The sequence below is a fragment of the Salvelinus fontinalis genome, chromosome 25 (assembly GCF_029448725.1).
Source record: "Salvelinus fontinalis isolate EN_2023a chromosome 25, ASM2944872v1, whole genome shotgun sequence".
NCBI lineage: Eukaryota > Metazoa > Chordata > Actinopteri > Salmoniformes > Salmonidae > Salvelinus > Salvelinus fontinalis.
The window spans coordinates 25137452-25157941 of NC_074689.1; the positions used below are offsets into that span (position 1 = coordinate 25137452).

The 20490-nt window shown below is 47.3% G+C and overlaps 1 protein-coding gene across 1 annotated transcript in view; it reads left to right on the forward strand.

Annotated features, from left to right (window-relative positions):
* The window catches only part of LOC129823013 (microtubule-associated protein 2-like), a 171985-nt gene that overhangs the window by 38173 nt on the left and 113322 nt on the right, over positions 1 to 20490 (forward strand). Inside the window, exons 2-3 of the mRNA XM_055881675.1 lie at positions 4275 to 4465; positions 6104 to 6160. Of these exons, the coding sequence (XP_055737650.1) occupies positions 4279 to 4465; positions 6104 to 6160 (244 nt within the window). The 5' untranslated portion in view covers positions 4275 to 4278. The remainder of the gene's footprint in view (positions 1 to 4274; positions 4466 to 6103; positions 6161 to 20490) is intronic.

The window sequence follows — 20490 nt, forward strand, 5'->3', positions numbered from 1 at the left end:
TGTATACTACTGCAACTTACAGGATCCTGATAGAGGTACACCCTCTCTACTGGAGACCGTGTTTATACTACTGCAACTTACAGGATCCTGAGAGACGTACAACCTCTCTACTGGAGACCGTGTTTATACTACTGCAACTTACAGGATCCTGATAGAGGTACAACCTCTCTACTGGAGACTGTGTTTATACTACTGCAACTTACAGGATCCCAAGAGAGGTACACCCTCTCTACTGGAGACCGTGTTTATACTACTGCAACTTACAGGATCCTGATAGAGGTACAACCTCTCTACTGGAGACCGTGTGTATACTACTGCAACTTACAGGATCCCAAGAGAGGTACACCCTCTCTACTGGAGACTGTGTTTATACTACTGCAACTTACAGGATCCTGAGAGAGGTACAACCTCTCTACTGGAGACCGTGTTTATACTACTGCAACTTACAGGATCCTGATAGAGGTACAACCTCTCTACTGGAGACCGTGTGTATACTACTGCAACTTACAGGATCCCAAGAGAGGTACACCCTCTCTACTGGAGACCGTGTGTATACTACTGCAACTTACAGGATCCTGATAGAGGTACAACCTCTCTACTGGAGACCGTGTTTATACTACTGCAACTTACAGGATCCTGAGAGAGGTACAACCTCTCTACTGGAGACCGTGTGTATACTACTGCAACTTACAGGATCCTGAGAGAGGTACAACCTCTCTACTGGAGACCGTGTTTATACTACTGCAACTTACAGGATCCTGATAGAGGTACACCCTCTCTACTGGAGACCGTGTGTATACTACTGCAACTTACAGGATCCTGAGAGAGGTACAACCTCTCTACTGGAGACCGTGTTTATACTACTGCAACTTACAGGATCCTGATAGAGGTACACCCTCTCTACTGGAGACCGTGTGTATACTACTGCAACTTACAGGATCCTGAGAGAGGTACAACCTCTCTACTGGAGACCGTGTTTATACTACTGCAACTTACAGGATCCTCCCATACACTGTACTGTGAATGTTCACGTTTCAGTTGATTTGTATAGCTCCAGAGGTAAATCTAGTTTGCAGTAAATACAATACAAAACATTTACAGCAGTGGAGGCTGGTGGGAGGAGCTGTAGGAGGAGGGGCTCATTGTAATGTCTGGAATGGAATCAATAGAACCGTATCAGACATATGAAATCACATGTTTGACTCTGTTCCATTGATTCCATTCCAGACATTACAATGAGCCTGACCTCCTATAGCTCCTCCCACCAGCCTCCTCTGATTTACAGACCGTGTAAAACCAGTCTCGATACTATACACTTTGTCATTGACTCAACAGTGTAACATTGACTGGGCTATCAAATGAGAAGTACCTGAAAATCAGTGGAGGCTGCTGAGAGGAAGACAACTCATAATAATGTCTGGAACGGAGCAAATGGAATGGAATCAAACACATGGAAAACGTGTTGGATGTATTTGGTACCATTCCACCTATTCTGCTCCAGTCATTACCACGAGCCTTTCTCCCCAATTAAGGTGCCAACAACCTCCTGTGGGTGAAAAGGCTAAAAGGTAGGCGTTGTTTCCCTTGTTCCTCAGTGCCCATATAGTCACCTACCAGACTGTCCAGCAGATGGCGCTCCTGGCCTGTTATAGTGTTTATACACTGACAAAACATTAAGGACACCTGCTCTTTCCATGACAGACTGACCAGATGAATCCAGGTGAAAGATATGATCCCTTATTGATATCACGTGTTAAATCCACTTCAATCAGTGTAGATGAAGGGGAGGAGACAGGTTAAAGAAAGATTTTTAAGCCTCGAGACAATAGAGACATGGATTGTGTATGTGTGTCATTCAGAGGGTGAATGGGCAAGACAAAAGATTGAAGTGCCTTTGAATGGGGTATGGTAATAGGTGCCAGACGCACTGTTTTGAGTGTGTCAGGAACTGCAACGCTGCTGGGTTTTTCACACTGAACAGTTTCCTGTGTGTATTAAGAATAGTCCACCACCCAAATGACATCCAGCCAACTTGACACAACTGTGGGAAGCATTGGAGTCAACATTGGCCATCATCCCTGTGGAACGCTTTCGAAACCTTGGAGTCCAGGCCCCGAACGAACTGAGGATGTTCTGAGGGCAAAAGTACACTCAGTATATATACACAGCTCTGTGAAAAGAGAAAGAGAGAGGGAGGGCTCCACCATACAGACTGTAGCCCTGTAGTACACTGGCTGGTGACTTAGGAAACTCTTTGTTTACGTACGTACACAATGTGAAAGTGTGTACAGAGGGAAAGCTGCAGAGAGGGGACAAAGATTTCAAAGAGAGGGAGAAAGTTAGATTTCAAGATTTCAAAGAGAGGGAGAAGGTTAGATTTCAAAGAGGGGGGGGGGGGGTGTTCGATTTAGAGAAGTGTACTCCGGGTTAGCTGTCCTCACTGCACTGGATGTGTGAGTTCTGCCTGGCTGGGAGGGAGAGAGAGAGAGAGAGGGAGGGAGAGAGAGGGAAGGAGGGAGAGAGAGAGAGGGAAGGAGGAAGGAGGGAGAGAGGGAAGGAGGGAGGAGAGGGGGAGAGAGGAGGGAGGGAGGGAGGGAGAGAGAGAGAGGGAGGGAAGGAGGTTTTGCTGGAACGTGTGCTGCTCTGCTCAGCACTAAACCCAATCCATTTCTCTGATACACCATTGGCACATGCTATCCTAATCTTCTTGATTGAGGAAACCAGGGGGAGGAGGGGACAGTGTAAAAAGGGAAGAATGGGGGAGAGATTAGAGAGAGAGACAGAGATAGAGACAGACAGGCTCAGCCTGTTGGGAAATGAAAACATAGAGAGAGAGAGAGAGAGAGAGAGAGAGAGAGAGAGAGAGAGAGAGAGAGAGAGAGAGAGAGAGAGAGAGAACCTGTCATTAGTCCTCCAACGTCGGTGAAAGATGACACCGTATGACTTGGCAGATTCTTGCAGCGTCCGCTGGTCACATGACTCTATATCTGTGTCTATCATCAACCAGCCTTTCCCCTGCGTGTCTGTCTGTCTGTCTGTGTAGTTTACCCTAACGCTACAGCACCATATAACCTAGCACAGAGTGGGCTGTTGTCTGTCTGTCTGTCTGTCTGTCTGTCTGTGTAGTTTACCCTAGCACTACAGCACCATATAACCTAGCACAGAGTGGGTCGTTGTCTGTCTGTCAGTCTATCTGTGTAGTTTACCCTAGCGCTACAGCACCGTATAACCTAGCACAGAGTGGGTCGTTTTCTGTCTGTCTGTCTGTCTGTCTGTCTGTCTGTCTGTGTAGTTTACCCTAGCGCTACAGCACCGTATAACCTAGCACAGAGTGGGCTGTTTTCTCGTTCGGAACATCCGTGGATGTCTGTGTGGGCCTAGCAGAGAGGCTGCCCCCTTGTGGCCTAGAAGGGCATTACATTACAGACAGTGTGTTAGATAGAGGCAGAGAGGCTGACCCCTGGTGGCCCAGAAGGGCATTACATTACAGACAGTGTGTTAGATAGAGGCTTCCCCCTTGTGGCCCAGAAGGGCATTACATTACAGACAGTGTGTTAGATAGAGACAGAGAGGCTGACCCCTGGTGGCCCAGAAGGGCATTACATTACAGACAGTGTGTTAGATAGAGACAGAGAGGCTGACCCCTAGAGGCCCAGAATGGCATTACATTACAGACAGTGTGTTAGATAGAGACAGAGAGGCTGACCCCTGGTGGCCCAGAAGGGCATTACATTACAGACAGTGTGTTAGATAGAGGCTGCCCCCTTGTGGCCCAGAAGGGCATTACATTACAGACAGTGTGTTAGATAGAGACAGAGAGGCTGACCCCTGGTGGCCCAGAAGGGCATTACATTACAGACAGTGTGTTAGATAGAGACAGAGAGGCTGACCCCTAGAGGCCCAGAATGGCATTACATTACAGACAGTGTGTTAGATAGAGACAGAGAGGCTGACCCCTGGTGGCCCAGAAAGGCATTACATTACAGACATTGGCTCTGTGTGGGATGTTGGTCGGGAGATGTCATGAATGATGCTAAATATACTATTTGAGTTGTTGGGACAGTTAAAATGTAACATACACTGATGTTTACAACTCTACATCATAAACTATTGTATTATGTATTATGTATGTTATGACATTTATGAATATCATTCAAATGTTTCATCCATCCAAAACTGTCCTTCCTGCATCCCATTTAAATTCCATATCTAATCATACGCCTCTGCTTGTCCCTGTCTCTGCCCCCACCCCACCCACACACACCTCCCTCCAGAACCATGGAGGAGCTGGACCTGAGTCTGAGTGATGCTCTGACGGACAGGGTCCCCCAGGAGAGTCCAGAGGGCCTGGTAGAGAGAGACTTTGTGGCCCAGCTGGAGTGTGAGGCCTTCGATGACCAGGTGGGCGAGACGGTGGGCAAGACAGACTACATCCCCCTGCTGGACAGTGATGGGACCAGGGCAGGTGAGCTGGCCGGAGGGCAAGGGGTCGGGGGGACGAGGGGATGGGGAGGGGGCATGAGGGAGGTCATTGAGGTCAGTCATTAATACCCTAATGGGGCAAGAGAAGGGGATTGGTTTGGTTGGTTGATTGATTGATTGATGACAATGGGACATTTGAATGAACACCTGCCATGCTAACCAACTACTATTTTTTCATGTTGTGTGTCTGTAATTTTTGTAATGACTTGGTGCTGCCTATCTTGGCCAGGATGCTCTTGAAAAAGAGATTTCAAATCTCAATGAGCCCTTCCTGGTTAAATAAAGGTTAAATAAATAAAACTATAGAAGATAATTAGCCTACAGTGAATAACTTAGAATTTATGCTCCTACGGGCTTCCAAGTGCACATCCTTCCTAGCCAGGGGACGTGCTCAGTGAAGGAGAGGTGGCTGAGGTCGTGGTGTATTGAGGTGTAAGACTCACGCTTTTCTCTCAGGATAATACTCTCCTCTCAGGGTAATGCTCTCCTCTCAGGGTAATGCTCCCCTCTCAGGGTAATGCTCTCCTCTCAGGGTAATGCTCTCCTCTCAGGGTAATGCTCCCCTCTCAGGAAAATTATTTCCTCTCAGAGTAATGCTCTCCTCTCAGGATAATGCTCTCCTCTCAGGATAATTCTCTCCTCTCAGGATAATGCTCTCCTCTCAGGATAATTCTCTCCTCTCAGGGTAATGCTCCCCTCTCAGGGTAATGCTCTCCTCTCAGGGTGATGCTCTCCTCTCAGGATGTTTGTGTGTAATGTTACGTAACCTTACGTAAGCATCTCCAGATAAGTGACTGATAATGCCATACAGCTGGACAAGGCCTGCCGTTTTGGATCTGACAGTGTGTCAGTCCAGCGGCTGTGGCCTGATTTTAGTGGAGTGTGTTTGTGTTTGTGCGTGTGTGTGTCCAGCAGACGGTGGCTCAGCTTTGGGCCATGTCTATTGTCCAGACAATCTGTTCAGAGTTGCAGACTGTGTGTGTGTGCAGTTTTCCATGATGGTCAACTTCAGAAGTGCTGTGGGCAGTAATCATGCCATGTGCGTTAGTTCTTAGCTGACACAGGCCAGCAGCATACCGCCCTGCATCCCACTGCTGGCTTACCTCTGAAGCTAAGCAGGGTTGGTCCTGGTCGGTCCCTAGATGGGAGACCAGATGCTGCTGGAAGTGGTGTTGGAGGGCCAGTATGAGGCACTCTTTCCTCTGGTCTAAAAAAATATCCCAGGGCAGTGATTGGGGACATTGCCCTCGGTAGGGTGCTGTCTCTTAGATTAAACAGGTGTCCTGACTCTCTGTGGTCACTAAAGATCCCATGGCCCTTGGGGGGTGTTAACCCTGGTGCCCTGGCTAAATTCATACCATCATGGCCACCTAATCATCTACAGTTTACAATTGGCTCATTCATCCCTCTCCTCTCCCCTGTAATTATTTCCCAGGTTGTTGCTGTAAATGACAATGTTTTTTCAGTCAGTTTACCTGGTAAAATAAACATACTGACACGCCTTGTTGGGGTGTATGTGTGTGTCCAAGCAGAAAGCTAATAGGTAGTTGGCCTAATGTGTGTGTGTGTGTGCGTGTGCGTGTGCGTGTGCGTGTGCGTGTGTGTGTGTGTGTGTGAACAGATGCCAACCCTGTGTTGGAGAATGGCGAGCAGAACGCCCAAGGGGCACAAAAACCTGGTAAGAGTTAATTCCCATAATTCTTCTGTCCTTGGCGACTCTGAAAGTACCACCTGACCGTCCTCACTTCCCTCCATCCTCTTTTACTTCCTGTGTCCTCGTCCTTCGCTTCTCGTATTTCACTTATTTCTCCTTTTGAGTGTTTTGAGTGTTTTGGGTGTGTGTGGGTGTGTGTGTGGGTTTGCTCCTTTCATAATTTTATAGTCAACCAAGGACTTTCAGGTCAGGATGTGAAGTTAGTTATATGTTGGTTGGACTTTTTGAGGTTCATCGACATCCTGTGATGCTCACATAAGAGCACAAGGCCTTTAATTTGTCTTTAATTTCCTCTCTACTGTTTATAGAGAAACATCTTTACCTTCTCCTGTCTCTGAGGATGTCCACAGTAAACCAATAGAATCGTCTGGATTCTTATTGATGCTTTGTGTATAAGAACCTTGAAGTGAATAAACAGTCTGTTTCTGTGAACATTCACGTTGCACTTTCTGAAGGGCTAGCGTGGATCGTTTCAGGTTCTGAAGGGCTGACGTGGATGGTTTTAGGTTCTGAAGGGCTGGCGTGGATCGTTTTAGGTTCTAAAGGGCTGACGTGGATGGTTTTAGGTTCTGAAGGGCTGCCGTGGATCGTTTCAGGTTCTGTAGGGCTGGCATGGGTCGTTTCAGGTTCTGTAGGGCTGCCGTGGATCGTTTTAGGTTCTGAAGGTCTGCCGTGGATCGTTTCAGGTTCTGTAGGGCTGCCATGGATCGTTTCAGGTTCTGTAGGGCTGGCATGGGTCGTTTCAGGTTCTGTAGGGCTGCCTTGGATCGTTTCAGTTTCTGTAGGGCTGCCGTGGATCGTTTCAGGTTCTGTAGGGCTGCCGTGGATCGTTTCAGTTTCTGTAGGGCTGCCGTGGGTCGTTTCAGGTTCTGTAGGGCAGGCGTGGATTGTTCCAGTTTCTGAAGGTCTTCCGTGGATCGTTCCAGGTTCTGAAGATCTGTCTCCGCTCTCTAATCCATTTGTAGTCCCAGTTGAATTCAATTGACCAGCTTTGAGCTTTCCTTCTGAAATGGGGTTCTGTGTGAATAGATCAGTAGTCCTTTACTAGTGTATTCTTATAATCTGATGGAAGCTTCATTAGTGTCTGATCCTCCTTCTCCTCTGAGGTAATTGCAAGCGCCATGCTCTACCAACTGAGCCACACGGTCCCGTGTGGCTCAGTTGGTAGAGCATGGCGCTTGCAACGCCAGGGTTGTGGGTTCATTCCCCACGGGGGGACCAGGATGAATATATATGAACTTTCCAATTTGTAAGTCGCTCTGGATAAGAGCGTCTGCTAAATGACTAAAATGTAAAATGTAAATGTAAATGTAATTAACCAACTGGAGGGAGACTAACGCTGCCTCTGTATTCTCCTATTGAGCAGCCCTTCTAATTACCCACTAACTTGCACTGTAGGTCTGCAGATATTTCATACATTTCAACAGTGTAAGGGGAATTCCACTTCCTGTCAGTTGTTTCCCCAAATACTTTTTTATGTGGAGGCCACGATTTAGCAGTGACTGTGCGCCGCTGCTAAATGCATATAGGGGGAACACCGGTGTGTGTTTTGTACAGTTGTTTTCTTTCTTTGTCTTCAGATTTCTTTGCTTCCATTTTATCATTCTAATTCCTTTGCCATTCTGAGCATTGCAATCCACTTCACATTCTCCTTTCTTGAACTACTGACCAAGATGAGGAAATGCTTAGTCTGATGCACCCAAACCTTTTTGCTCTTCTACACCAACATACTTACCACAGAAATACAGTACAACTCTCTCTCCCTTCAGCCCAGGTTGAGCTGTATAAGAGTATAGAGCTTGTGGCCGGTGGAAAATCACATTTTTGACTGCACTGGGACTTTAAAGTGGCAATCAGCAGTAGAAACAATAGCTAAGCATCCTCGCCAGTGGTGTAAAGTACTTAAGTAAACATACTTTAAAGTACTATTGAGTCGTTTTTCGGGGGTATCTGTACTTTACTTTATTATTTATATTTCTGACAACTTTTACTCCACTACATTCTTAAAGAAAATAGTGTACTTTTTACTCCATACATTTTCAGGAAAATGGTCAAATTTGAAACTTTGAACATCCCACGGAGCACCATTAAATCCATTATTGAAAAATGGATATGAATATGGCACGACAACAAACCTGCCAAGAGAGGGCCGCTCACCAAAACTCACAGACCAGGCAAGGAGGGCATTAATCAGAGAGGCAACAAAGAGACCAAAGATAACCCTTTAGGGAGCTGCAAAGCTCCACAGCAGAGATCGGAGTATCTGTCCATAGGACCACTTTAAGCCGTACACTCCACAGAGCTGGGCTTTACGGAAGTGGCCAGAAAAAAAGTAATTGCTTAAAGAAAAAAATATGCATACACGTTTGGTGTTACCAAAAGGCATGTGGGAGACTCCCCAAACATATGGAAGAAGGTACTCTGGTCAGATGAGACTAAAATTGAGCTTTTTGGCCATCAAGGAAAACGCTATGCCTGGCACAAACCCAACACCTCTCATCACCCCGAGAACATCATCCCCACAGTGAAGCATGGTGACAGTGAAGCATGGTGGGGTGTTTTTCATCGGCAGGGACTGGGAAACTGGTCAGAATTGAAGGAGTGATGCTAAACACAGGGAAATTCTTGAGGGAAACCTGTTTGTCTTCCAGAGATTTGAGACTGGGACCTAAGTTCACCTTCCAGCAGGACAATGACCCTGAGCATAATGCTAAAGCAACACTCAAGTGGTTTAAAGGGAAACATTTAAATATCTTGGAATGGCCTAGTCAAAGCCCAGACCTCAATCCAATTGAGAATCTGTGGTATGACTTAAAGATTGCTGTACACCAGCGGAACCCATCCAACTTGAAGGAGCTGGAGCAGTTTTGCCTTGAAGAATGGCAAAAAATCCCATTGGCTAGATGTGCCAAGCTTATAGAGACATACCCCAAGAGACTTCCAGCTGTAATTGCTGCAAAAGGTGGCTCTACAAAGTATTGACTTTGGGGGGATTTATAGTTATGCACGCTCACGTTTTCTGTTTGTTTGTCTTATTTCTTATTTGTTTCACAATAAAAAATATTTTGTATCTTCAAAGTGGTAGGCATGTTGTGTAAATCAAATGATACAAACCCCCCCAAAAAATCTATTTTAATTCCAGGTTGTAAGGCAATAAAATAGGAAAAATGCCAAGGGGGGTGAATACTTTCGCAAGGCACTGTAAGTAGTAACTAGGTCAGAGAATTAGGAATGTAGAGACAGAGGCCCCAGGAACCCTAAGCTTGAGAGCCATGAGGAGTGTGTTTGTGTCTGTGGTTATTCATACGTATACGCCTGCGTGTATATCTGCAGCATGATGCCGCTGGCTGCGATGCATGTATGTTACTGCATAGTAAGAAGGCTGGGGAGGTGATGGTCTGGAGTTGACAGATCTGGTACGAGGGAGGGGATCTGTTGGAGTTGACAGATCTGGGGAGGGGATGGGTTGGAGTTGACAGATCTGGGGAGGGGGAGGTGATGGTCTGGAGTTGACAGATCTGGTACAGGGGAGGGGATCTGTTGGAGTTGACAGATCTGGTATGGGGGAGGGGATGGTCTGGAGTTGACAGATCTGGTACTGGGGTGGGGATGGTCTGGAGTTGACAGATCTGGTTCTGGGGAGTTGATGGGTTGGAGTTGACAGATCTGGTTCTGGGGAGGGGATGGTCTGGTCTGGAGTTGACAGATCTGGTACAGGGGAGGGGATCTGTTGGAGTTGACAGATCTGGTTCTGGGGAGGGGATGGTCTGGAGTTGACAGATCTGGTACAGGGGAGGGGATCTGTTGGAGTTGACAGATCTGGTTCTGGGGAGGGGATCTGTTGGAGTTGACAGATCTGGTTCTGGGGAGGGGATCTGTTGGAGTTGACAGATCTGGTTCTGGGGAGGTGATGGGTTGGAGTTGACAGATCTGGTTCTGGGGAGGGGATCTGTTGGAGTTGACAGATCTGGTTCTGGGGAGGGGATGGTCTGGAGTTGACAGATCTGGTACAGGGGAGGGGATCTGTTGGAGTTGACAGATCTGGTTCAGGGGAGGGGATGGTCTGGTCTGGAGTTGACAGATCTGGTTCTGGGGAGGTGATGGGTTGGAGTTGACAGATCTGGTTCTGGGGAGGGGATGGTCTGGTCTGGAGTTGACAGATCTGGTACTGGGGTGGGGATGGTCTGGAGTTGACAGATCTGGTTCTGGGGAGTTGATGGGCTGGAGTTGACAGATCTGGTTCTGGGGAGGGGATGGTCTGGTCTGGAGTTGACAGATCTGGTACAGGGCAGGGGATCTGTTGGAGTTGACAGATCTGGTTCTGGGGAGGGGATGGTCTGGAGTTGACAGATCTAGTACAGGGGAGGGGATCTGTTGGAGTTGACAGATCTGGGGAGGGGATGGGTTGGAGTTGACAGATCTGGTACAGGGGAGGGGATCTGTTGGAGTTGACAGATCTGGTACAGGGGAGGGGATCTGTTGGAGTTGACAGATCTGGGGAGGGGATGGGTTGGAGTTGACAGATCTGGTACAGGGGAGGGGATCTGTTGGAGTTGACAGATCTGGTACAGGGGAGGGGATCTGTTGGAGTTGACTGATCTGGTACAGGGGAGGGGATCTGTTGGAGTTGACAGATCTGGTACAGGGGAGGGGATCTGTTGGAGTTGACAGATCTGGTACAGGGGAGGGGATCTGTTGGAGTTGACAGATCTGGTACAGGGGAGGGGATCTGTTGGAGTTGACAGATCTGGTACAGGGGAGGGGATCTGTTGGAGTTGACAGATCTGGTACAGGGGAGGGGATCTGTTGGAGTTGACAGATCTGGGGAGGGGATGGGTTGGAGTTGACAGATCTGGTACAGGGGAGGGGATCTGTTGGAGTTGACAGATCTGGTACAGGGGAGGGGATCTGTTGGAGTTGACAGATCTGGTACAGGGGAGGGGATCTGTTGGAGTTGACAGATCTGGTACAGGGGAGGGGATCTGTTGGAGTTGACAGATCTGGTACAGGGGAGGGGATCTGTTGGAGTTGACAGATCTGGTTCTGGGGAGGGGATCTGTTGGAGTTGACAGATCTAGTTCTGGGGAGGGGATGGGTTGGAGGTGACAGATCTGGTTCTGGGGAGGGGATCTGTTGGAGTTGACAGATCTGGTTCTGGGGAGGGGATCTGTTGGAGTTGACAGATCTGGTACAGGGGAGGGGATCTGTTGGAGTTGACAGATCTGGTTCTGGGGAGGGGATGGGTTGGAGGTGACAGATCTGGTCCGGTTGGGATTGCTTTACTAACCAGCACTCTTGTTCTCTTCCCCATTGCCCTCTTACCCACCATGCACCATGTTCCCCTACTCCTAATCATACTCACTCACATACTCTCCTCCATTTCTTTTGGATCATCCCTCCATCTCTCTCTGTCTCATTCCATCATCCCTCCATCTCTCTGTCACTCTCTTTGTCTGACTGTCACTCTCTGTCGGTCTTTCTGTCTGTCTTTCTCTTTCGCTCTCGTCCTCTTTTTCTTAATTCCTACATTTCTTAATTCTCAACTTTTTATTCCTTTTTTCCCTCTGCTCTCCTCTCTCCTCCCTTCTCTCTTTGCTCTTCTCTTTTTTCTCCTCTCTTCTCCTTTCTCTCCTCTCCTCTGCTCTGCTCTATTTGCTCTTCTCTCCTCTCTTCTCCCTTCTCTCCTCTCTCCTCTCTTCTCCTCTGTCCTCTCTTCTCCCTTCTCTCTGCTCTCCTCTCTCCTCTGTCCTCTCCTCTGTCCTCCTCTCTCCTCTCTCCTCTCTCCTCTCTCCTCTCTCCTCTCTCCTCTCCTCTCTTCTCTCCTCTCCTCTCTTCTCTCTTCTCCCTTCTCTCCGCTCTCCTCTCTCCTCTCGCTCTTCTCTCCTCTCTCCTCACTCCTCTCTGCTCTCTCCTCTCTCTTCTCTCTGCTCTCCTCTTCTCTCTCCTCTCCTCTCTCCTCACTCCCCTCTGCTCTTCTCTCTCCTCTCTTGTCTCCTCTCCTCTCTGCTCTCCTCTCCTCTCTCCGCTCTGCTCTCCTCTTCTCGCTCCTCTCCTCTCTCCTCTCTCCTCTGCTCTCCTCTTCTCGCTCCTCTCCTCGCTTCTCTCACTCACTCTCTCTCCTCTCTTGTCTTTCCTCAACCCATGCTACAGAGAATTAGATGAATCCGCCTCCCCAGTGTCAGCTGTTCTTCTGCTTCTCTGCACCTCTCCCCCCCCCCCCCAGTACCATCTCTAATCACCACTACCACTGCCAAATGTCCTTCAGCCTGGAGGCCCCTGTAGGAAACCCTGTGGACTCTCTCCTGGCTCCCACCACCCCTCCATCAAAATATGGGTTAGGGTGCTCCACTGTCGCCAGCATAAGTCCTCTCCCTCCAGCTCTGACTGGGTTACTGAGCCTAGAGGACTAAAGGATTAGAAAGATGCCTCCACCCACACAGATGCACAGACACACAATCACTATGCAGATATATATGTGTACTGACAGAGTAACATCAGATATACATGTGTACTGACAGAGTAACATCAGATATATATGTGTACTGACAGAGTAACATCAGATATACATGTGTACTGACAGAGTAACATCAGATATATATGTGTACTGACAGAGTAACATCAGATATACATGTGTACTGACAGAGTAACATCAGATATATATGTGTACTGACAGAGTAACATCAGATATACATGTGTACTGACAGAGTAACATCAGATACACATGTGTACTGACAGAGTAACATCAGATATACATGTGTACTGACAGAGTAACATCAGATATACATGTGTACTGACAGAGTAACATCAGATATACATGTGTACTGACAGAGTAACATCAGATACACATGTGTACTGACAGAGTAACATCAGATATATATGTGTACTGACAGAGTAACATCAGATATACATGTGTACTGACAGAGTAACATCAGATATACATGTGTACTGACAGAGTAACATCAGACATACACTACCATTGAAAAGTTTGGGGTCACTTAGAAATGTCCTTGTTTTTGAAAGAAAAACTTTTTTTGTCCCTTAAAATAACATCAAATTGATCAGAAATACAGTGCAGACATTGTTAATGTTGTAAATGACTATTGTAGCGGGAAACGGCTGATTTTTAATGGAATATCTACATAGGCGTACAGAGGCTGGAAACGGCAGAATTTTAATGGAATATCTACATAGGCGTACAGAGGCCCATTATCAGCCACCATCACTCCTGTGTTCTGAGTGCTATCACACACACACCTGTCTGTCCTTTTCTGATGTCTGATACGCACATGTTGTTCCTGGAAATGGTGCATATTGTTAGTAGCCATAATATTTTACCACATGGACACGCCATGGTTCTTCTTAGACACACATACTCTTTTTATTTATTAATGAACATAGTTTACATACTCACCCTTCCACAAAGTTACTTGACCCAATTTATGTCCAATAGTGTAGCCTCTCTCTCTCGCTCTCATTCCCTCTCTCTCTCATTCCCCCTCTCGCTCTCTAATTCCCTCTCTTTCTCTCTCTCTCTCATTCCATCTCTTTCTCTCTCTCTCTCTAATTCCCTCTCTTTCTCTCTCTCTCTCATTCCATCTCTTTCTCTCTCTCTTTCTCTCTCATTCCCCCTCTTTCTCTCTCTCTCTCATTCCATCTCTTTCTCTCTCTCTCTTTCTCTCATTCCCTCTCTTTCTCTCTCTCTCTTTCTCTCATTCCCTCTCTATCTCTCTTTCTCTCTCTATCTCTCATTCCCTCTCTATCTCTCTTTCGCTCTCTATCTCTCTTTCTCTCTCTCTGTCATTCCCTCTCTGTCTCTCTGTCTCTTGTCTCACCAACATCCTTGGTATTATGCTTCAGTGGACAAGTTAATCTCCACACACACACACAGTACCACGGCCAGTTTCTCTCCTCCCGTCAGCACCTTGTTTCTCACTGAGCTACCGCTGCCAGCCTGTTCTCCTAACACCAAACTCACCCTGCTTCTAGCTGTCCTTGTAATAACTCTGTTTATCAACCACTGGCATCGTTTCTAACATACTGATTTTTAACACAAGTGACACTTTCAGACTTTCTCTTGTTTCTGTCTTTTATTTCATTTTAATAAAGTAAATAAATGGAAAATAAACGATGACTAAACTACAGACTTTACCAAACTACAGTATGTTTCTGTATGCTGCTGTCAGATAGCCTGGGTAACATTTCACTTCTTGTACCCCGTTTCATAGGCCGAAGAGACTGGCCTTTCGGTAATCTCAAAGTTCAATATGCAGCTCGATTTTGTGCCCGATTACTGATTGGTTGTTAAAACATAACATTGTAGCATAACAAGGAGTGGTATCGAGACTAGCTCTCAGACGGTCGTCATTGTCACGTTCCTGACCTGTTTTCCTTGTTTTTGTATGTGTTTAGTTGGTCAGGACGTGAGTTGGGGTGGGTAGTCTATGTTATGTGTTTCTATGTTGGGTTAAATGTGTTGCCTGATATGGTTCTCAATTAGAGGCAGGTGTTTGACGTTTCCTCTGATTGAGAACCATATTAAGGTAGGCTGTTCTCACTGTTTGTTTGTGGGTGATTGTTCCTGTGTCTGTCGCACCACACGGGACTGTTTCGTTTTCGTTCGTTTGGTTAGTCTGTTCCTGTTCGTGCATTCTTCGTGTTAATTTGTAAGTTCTCATGTTCAGGTCTGTCTACGTCGTTTTGTTGTTTTGTAATCTTTCAAGTGTTTTTTTCGTGTTCGTCTTTGCTTTAATAAATCTTCATTATGTCTTCATACACCGCTGCGTTTTGGTCCGATCCCTACTCCTCCTCTTCAGACGAAGAGGAGGAGAGAAACCGTTACAGTCATCTTGATTTCGGACTACTCTTCGTTGATATCAAGCCTCCTGTTCCTCCACTGCTACACATCTGTGTACTGCACTCTTTTTATAGACTATCTGTCTGTCTGTCTGTCTTAGTTTGTCTGTCTGTCTTAGTTTGTCTGTCTGTCTTAGTCTGTCTGTCTTAGTTTGTCCGTCCGTCTGTCTTAGTTTGTCCGTCCGTCTGTCTGTCTCAGTTTGTCTGTCTGTTTTAGTCTGTCTATCTTAGTTTGTCCGTCTGTCTGTATGTTTGTCTGTCTTAGTTTGTCTGTCTGTCTGTCTTACTTTGTCTGTCTGTCTGTCATAGTTTTTCCGTCTGTCTTAGTTTGTCCATCTGTCTGTCTTTCTTAGTTTGTCCATCTGTCTGTCTTTCTTAATTTGTCCGTCCGTCTGTCTGTCATAGTTTTTCCGTCTGTCTGTCTTAGTTTGTCCGTCTGTCTGTCTGTCTGTCTGTCGGTCTAATAAAGTCTTTCAAACAGATAACCTGCATTGGATTTCTCTTTCTTGACCAATGTTCCTCAAATTAACCTCTTGTTGATTCTGTGAATGTTGCTTTTTGCTTTTCAATGTTTGTTGGTTCTCTCTTATCTCCTATTCAAATTATACAGTTGAAGTCAGAAGTTTACATACACTTAGGTTGGAGTCATTAAAACTCATTTTTCAACCACTCCACAAATTTCTTGTTAACAAACTATAGTTTTGGTAAGTCGGTTAGGACATCTACTTTGTGCATAAAAAAAGTAATTTTTCCAACAATTGTTTACAGACAGATTATTTCACTTATAATTCACTGTATCACAATTCCAGTGGGTCAGAAGTTTACATACACTAAGTTGATGGTGCCTTTAAACAGCTTGGAAAATTCCAGAAAATTATGTCATGGCTTTAGAAGCTACTGATAGGCTAATTGGCATAATTTGAGTCAATTGGAGGTGTACCTGTGGATGTATTTCAAGGCCTACCTTCAAACTCAGTGCCTCTTTGCTTGACATCATGGGGAAATCAAGAGAAATCAGCCAAGACCTCAGAAAAAAATTTGTAGACCTCCACAAGTCTGGTTCATCCTTGGGAGAAATTTCCAAACACCTGAAGGTACCACATTCATCTGTACAAACAATAATACGCAGGTATAAACACCATGGGACCACGCAGCTGTCATACCGCTCAGGAAGGAGACACGTTGTGCGAAAAGTGCAAATCAATCCCAGAACAACAGCAAAGGACCTTGTGAAGATGCTGGAGGAAACGGGTACAAAAGTATCTATATCCACAGTAAAACGAGCCCTGTATCGACATAACCTGAAAGGCCACTCAGCAATGAAGAAACCCCTGCTCCAAAACCGCCATAAAAAAGCCAGACTACTGTTTGCAACTGCACATGGGGACAAAGATGGTACTTTTTGGAGAAATGTCCTCTGATCTGATGAAACAAAAAATAGAACTGTTTGGCCATAATGACCATCGTTATGTTTGGAGGAAAAAGGGGGAGGCTTGCAAGCCGAAAAACATCATCCCAACCGTGAAGCACGGAGGTGGCAGCATCATGTTGTGGGGGTGCTTTGCAGCAGGAGGGACTGCTGCACTCCACAAAATAGATGGCATCATGAGGAAGGAAAATTATGTGGATATATTGAAACAACATCTCAGGACATCAGTCAGGAAGTTAAAGCTTGGTCGCAAATGGGTCTTCCAAATGGACAATGACCCCAAGCATACTTCCAAAGTTGTGGCAAAATGGCTTAAGAACAACAAAGTCAAGGTATTGGAGTGGCCATCACAGAGCCCTGATCTCAATCCCATAGAAAATTTGTGGGCAGAACTGAAAAAGTGTGCGCGAGAAAGGAGGCCTACAAACCTGACTCAGTTACACCAGCTCTGTCAGGAGGAATGGGCCAAAATTCACCCACTTATTGTGGGAAGCTTGTGGATGGCTACCCGAAACGTTTGACCCAAGTTAAACAATTTAACGGAATGGCTACCAAATACTAATTGAGTGTATGTAAACTTCTGACCCACTGGGAATGTGATGAAAGAAATAAAAGCTGAAATAAACAATTCTCTCTACAATTATTCTGACATTTCATATTCTTAAAATCATGTGGTGATCTTAACTGACCTAAGACATGGAATTTTTACTTGGATTAAATGTCAGGAATTGTGAAAAACTGAGTTTAAATGTATTTGGCTAAGGTGTATGTAAACTTCCGACGTCAACTGTATCATGAAATGCAGGGGCGTGGAACATGTGTAGAGATGAGTAGGCAGTCGCAGGTTTAGAACGACTGAATTTATTAAAGCACTATACTCAGGAAATTCTCAGGTTAACAAGTAACATTTACAATGACCGACAAAGACAAATGACAGAGGGAGTATATATACAGTGACAGACTGGGGATTGGAACCAGGTGTGCGTAATGATGACGAGACAAGTCACGGGGTTGATGAGTGAAGGGCGTTTGCCAGCAGCAGGTTCGGCAGCAGCTAGAATGCCGGCGACGCCGAACGCCTGAGCTGGACAGGAGGGGGAGACAAAGCCCAGGCTGGTGTGACTGGGGACAGGGGGGACATGCCCCACCACATTCTGAAATAGCATTTTTGTCCCCAGCCAGTATTATCAGTGGTATGTGATACAAAACAAGGTATCGGTGTGCTTTAGGACCATGCGGACGCCTCCGAGCGTTTGGGTAGGCTGTTTGGAATGTTATGCCCCCCCCCCACTTCCATGACCAAAGTTGAAATGTTAATTCACTCAACCTAATACTCTTTTTGTCCTTTTATTGAAAGATGAGAGAGAGTGGTAACAGTAGAAATTCCAGTCTGTTTCAGAAGCCTGGTGGTGGCTGGAACTGCTTCTCTGATTACATAACAGGGCTTTTTAGCTTTTCTTTTGTAGAGGTCAGAGAATTAACGGTAACGGACCTACGTCTTAACCTTCCATGTTTTGTCTCGTTCACAAACAGCACTTTGATTAAAAGCATTAGCTTATTGAAATGGGGAATAGTTTTAACTGCAATTAAGTGCTCTGGTTGAGGAATAATATTTCTGAAGATGAATGTTTCCTCGACTTATTAATGAGGGCAGGACACTTGATCATTAATCAAGGTCCTTTAGAAACACAAGAGGGACGGGAGACCGATATAGGAAAATAGTGATTACCACAAAAACTCACTTGGCTTTCCTACTGATACAGTACAGGGAACTGTTTTAATGTACTTGTCTAACAGCCTTTGTACACTTAGAAGAGCTGTACCCTTCTTTTTTTCATTTAACTTTACTCACACCTAGGGTCTCCCGAGTGGCACGGTGGTCTAAGGCACTGCATCTCAGTGCTAGCTGTGCCACTAGAGATCCTAGTTCGAGTCCAGGCTCTGTTGCAGCCGGCGGCGACCGGGAGACCCATGGGGTGGCGCACAATTGGCCCACCGTCGTCTGGGTTAGGGGAGTGTTTGGCCAGGCAGAGATGTCCTTGTCCCATCGCACGCTAAGGACTCCTGTGGTGGGTCGGGCGCAGTGCATGCTGACACAGTCGCCAGGTGCGTAGTGTTTCCTCCCGACACATTGGTGCGGCTGGCTTCCGGGTTAAGCGGGCATTGTGTCAAGAAGCAGTGAGACTTGGTTGGGTTGTGTTTCGGAGGACACATGGCTCTCGACCTTCGCCTCTCCCGAGTCCATACGGGAATTGCAGCGATGAGACAAGACTGTAACTACCAAATGGAAACCACGAAATTGGGGTGAAAAAGGGGTCAAATTAGACCTGTTCTTACCCTCTCCTCTCCTCTCATGAGACTGGAGTTCTCTCATGTTCTCTGCTGAGCAAAGCAGGGCGCCTGGCTAGCGCTGCTGTGTGGCCTCTTGGCCGGCTTCTCTCTGTCTCCACTCCGGGGGGAGATCTCTAGTTCCAGCTATATGGGACAGGCTGCCCTACTTACAGCTGGGGGCTGCAGCAGCGGCTGGATGCCTCACAGCAGATGTGCTTAATGAGGAGGGACGGTCCTCCTCTGCCTCCCTGCTCCACTATCCTCTGCACTGCCTGCTGTACCTCCCTGCTCCACTATCCTCTGCACTGCCTGCTGTACCTCCCTGCTCCACTATCCTCTCCACTGCCTGCTGTACCTCCCTGCTCCACTATCCTCTGCACTGCCTGCTGTACCTCCCTGCTCCACTATCCTCTCTGTTGTCTGCTGTACCTCCCTGCTCCACTATCCTCTGCACTGCCTGCTGTACCTCCCTGCTCCACTATCCTCTCCACTGCCTGCTGTACCTCCCTGCTCCACTATCCTCTGCACTGCCTGCTGTACCTCCCTGCTCCACTATCCTCTCCACTGCCTGCTGTACCTCCCTGCTCCACTATCCTCTCCACTGCCTGCTGTACCTCCCTGCTCCACTATACTCTCCACTGCCTGCTGTACCTCCCTGCTCCACTATCCTCTCCGCTGCCTGCTGTACCTCCCTGCTCCACTATCCTCTCTGCTGCCTGCTGTACCTCCCTGCTCCACTATCCTCTCCACTGCCTGCTGTACCTCCCTGCTCCACTATCCTCTCCACTGCCTGCTGTACCTCCCTGCTCCACTATCCTCTGCACTGCCTGCTGTACCTCCCTGCTCCACTATCCTCTTCACTGCCTGCTCAGCCTCCCTGCTCCACTATCCTCTCCACTGTCTGCTGTACCTCCCTGCTCCACTATCCTCTCCACTGCCTGCTGTACCTCCCTGCTCCACTATCCTCTCCACTGCCTGCTGTACCTCCCTGCTCCACTATCCTCTCAGCTGCCTGCTGTACCTCCCTGCTCCACTATCCTCTCCACTGTCTGCTGTACCTCCCTGCTCCACTATCCTCTCCACTGCCTGCTGTACCTCCCTGCTCCACTATCCTCTCCACTGCCTGCTGTACCTCCCTGCTCCACTATCCTCTCTGCTGCCTGCTGTACCTCCCTGCTCCACTATCCTCTCCACTGTCTGCTGTACCTCCCTGCTCCACTATCCTCTCCACTGCCTGCTGTACCTCCCTGCTCCACTATCCTCTCCACTGCCTGCTGTACCTCCCTGCTCCACTATCCTCTCCACTGCCTGCTGTACCTCCCTGCTCCACTATCCTCTCCGCTGCCTGTTGTACCTCCCTGCTCCACTATCCTCTGCACTGTCTGCTGTACCTCCCTGCTCCACTATCCTCTGCACTGCCTGCTGTACCTCCCTGCTCCACTATCCTCTCCACTGCCTGCTGTACCTCCCTGCTCCACTATCCTCTCCACTGCCTGCTGTACCTCCCTGCTCCACTATCCTCTCTGCTGCCTGTTGTACCTCCCTGCTCCACTATCCTCTCCACTGCCTGCTGTACCTCCCTGCTCCACTATCCTCTGCACTGCCTGCTGTACCTCCCTGCTCCACTATCCTCTGCACTGTCTGCTGTACCTCCCTGCTCCACTATCCTCTGCATTGCCTG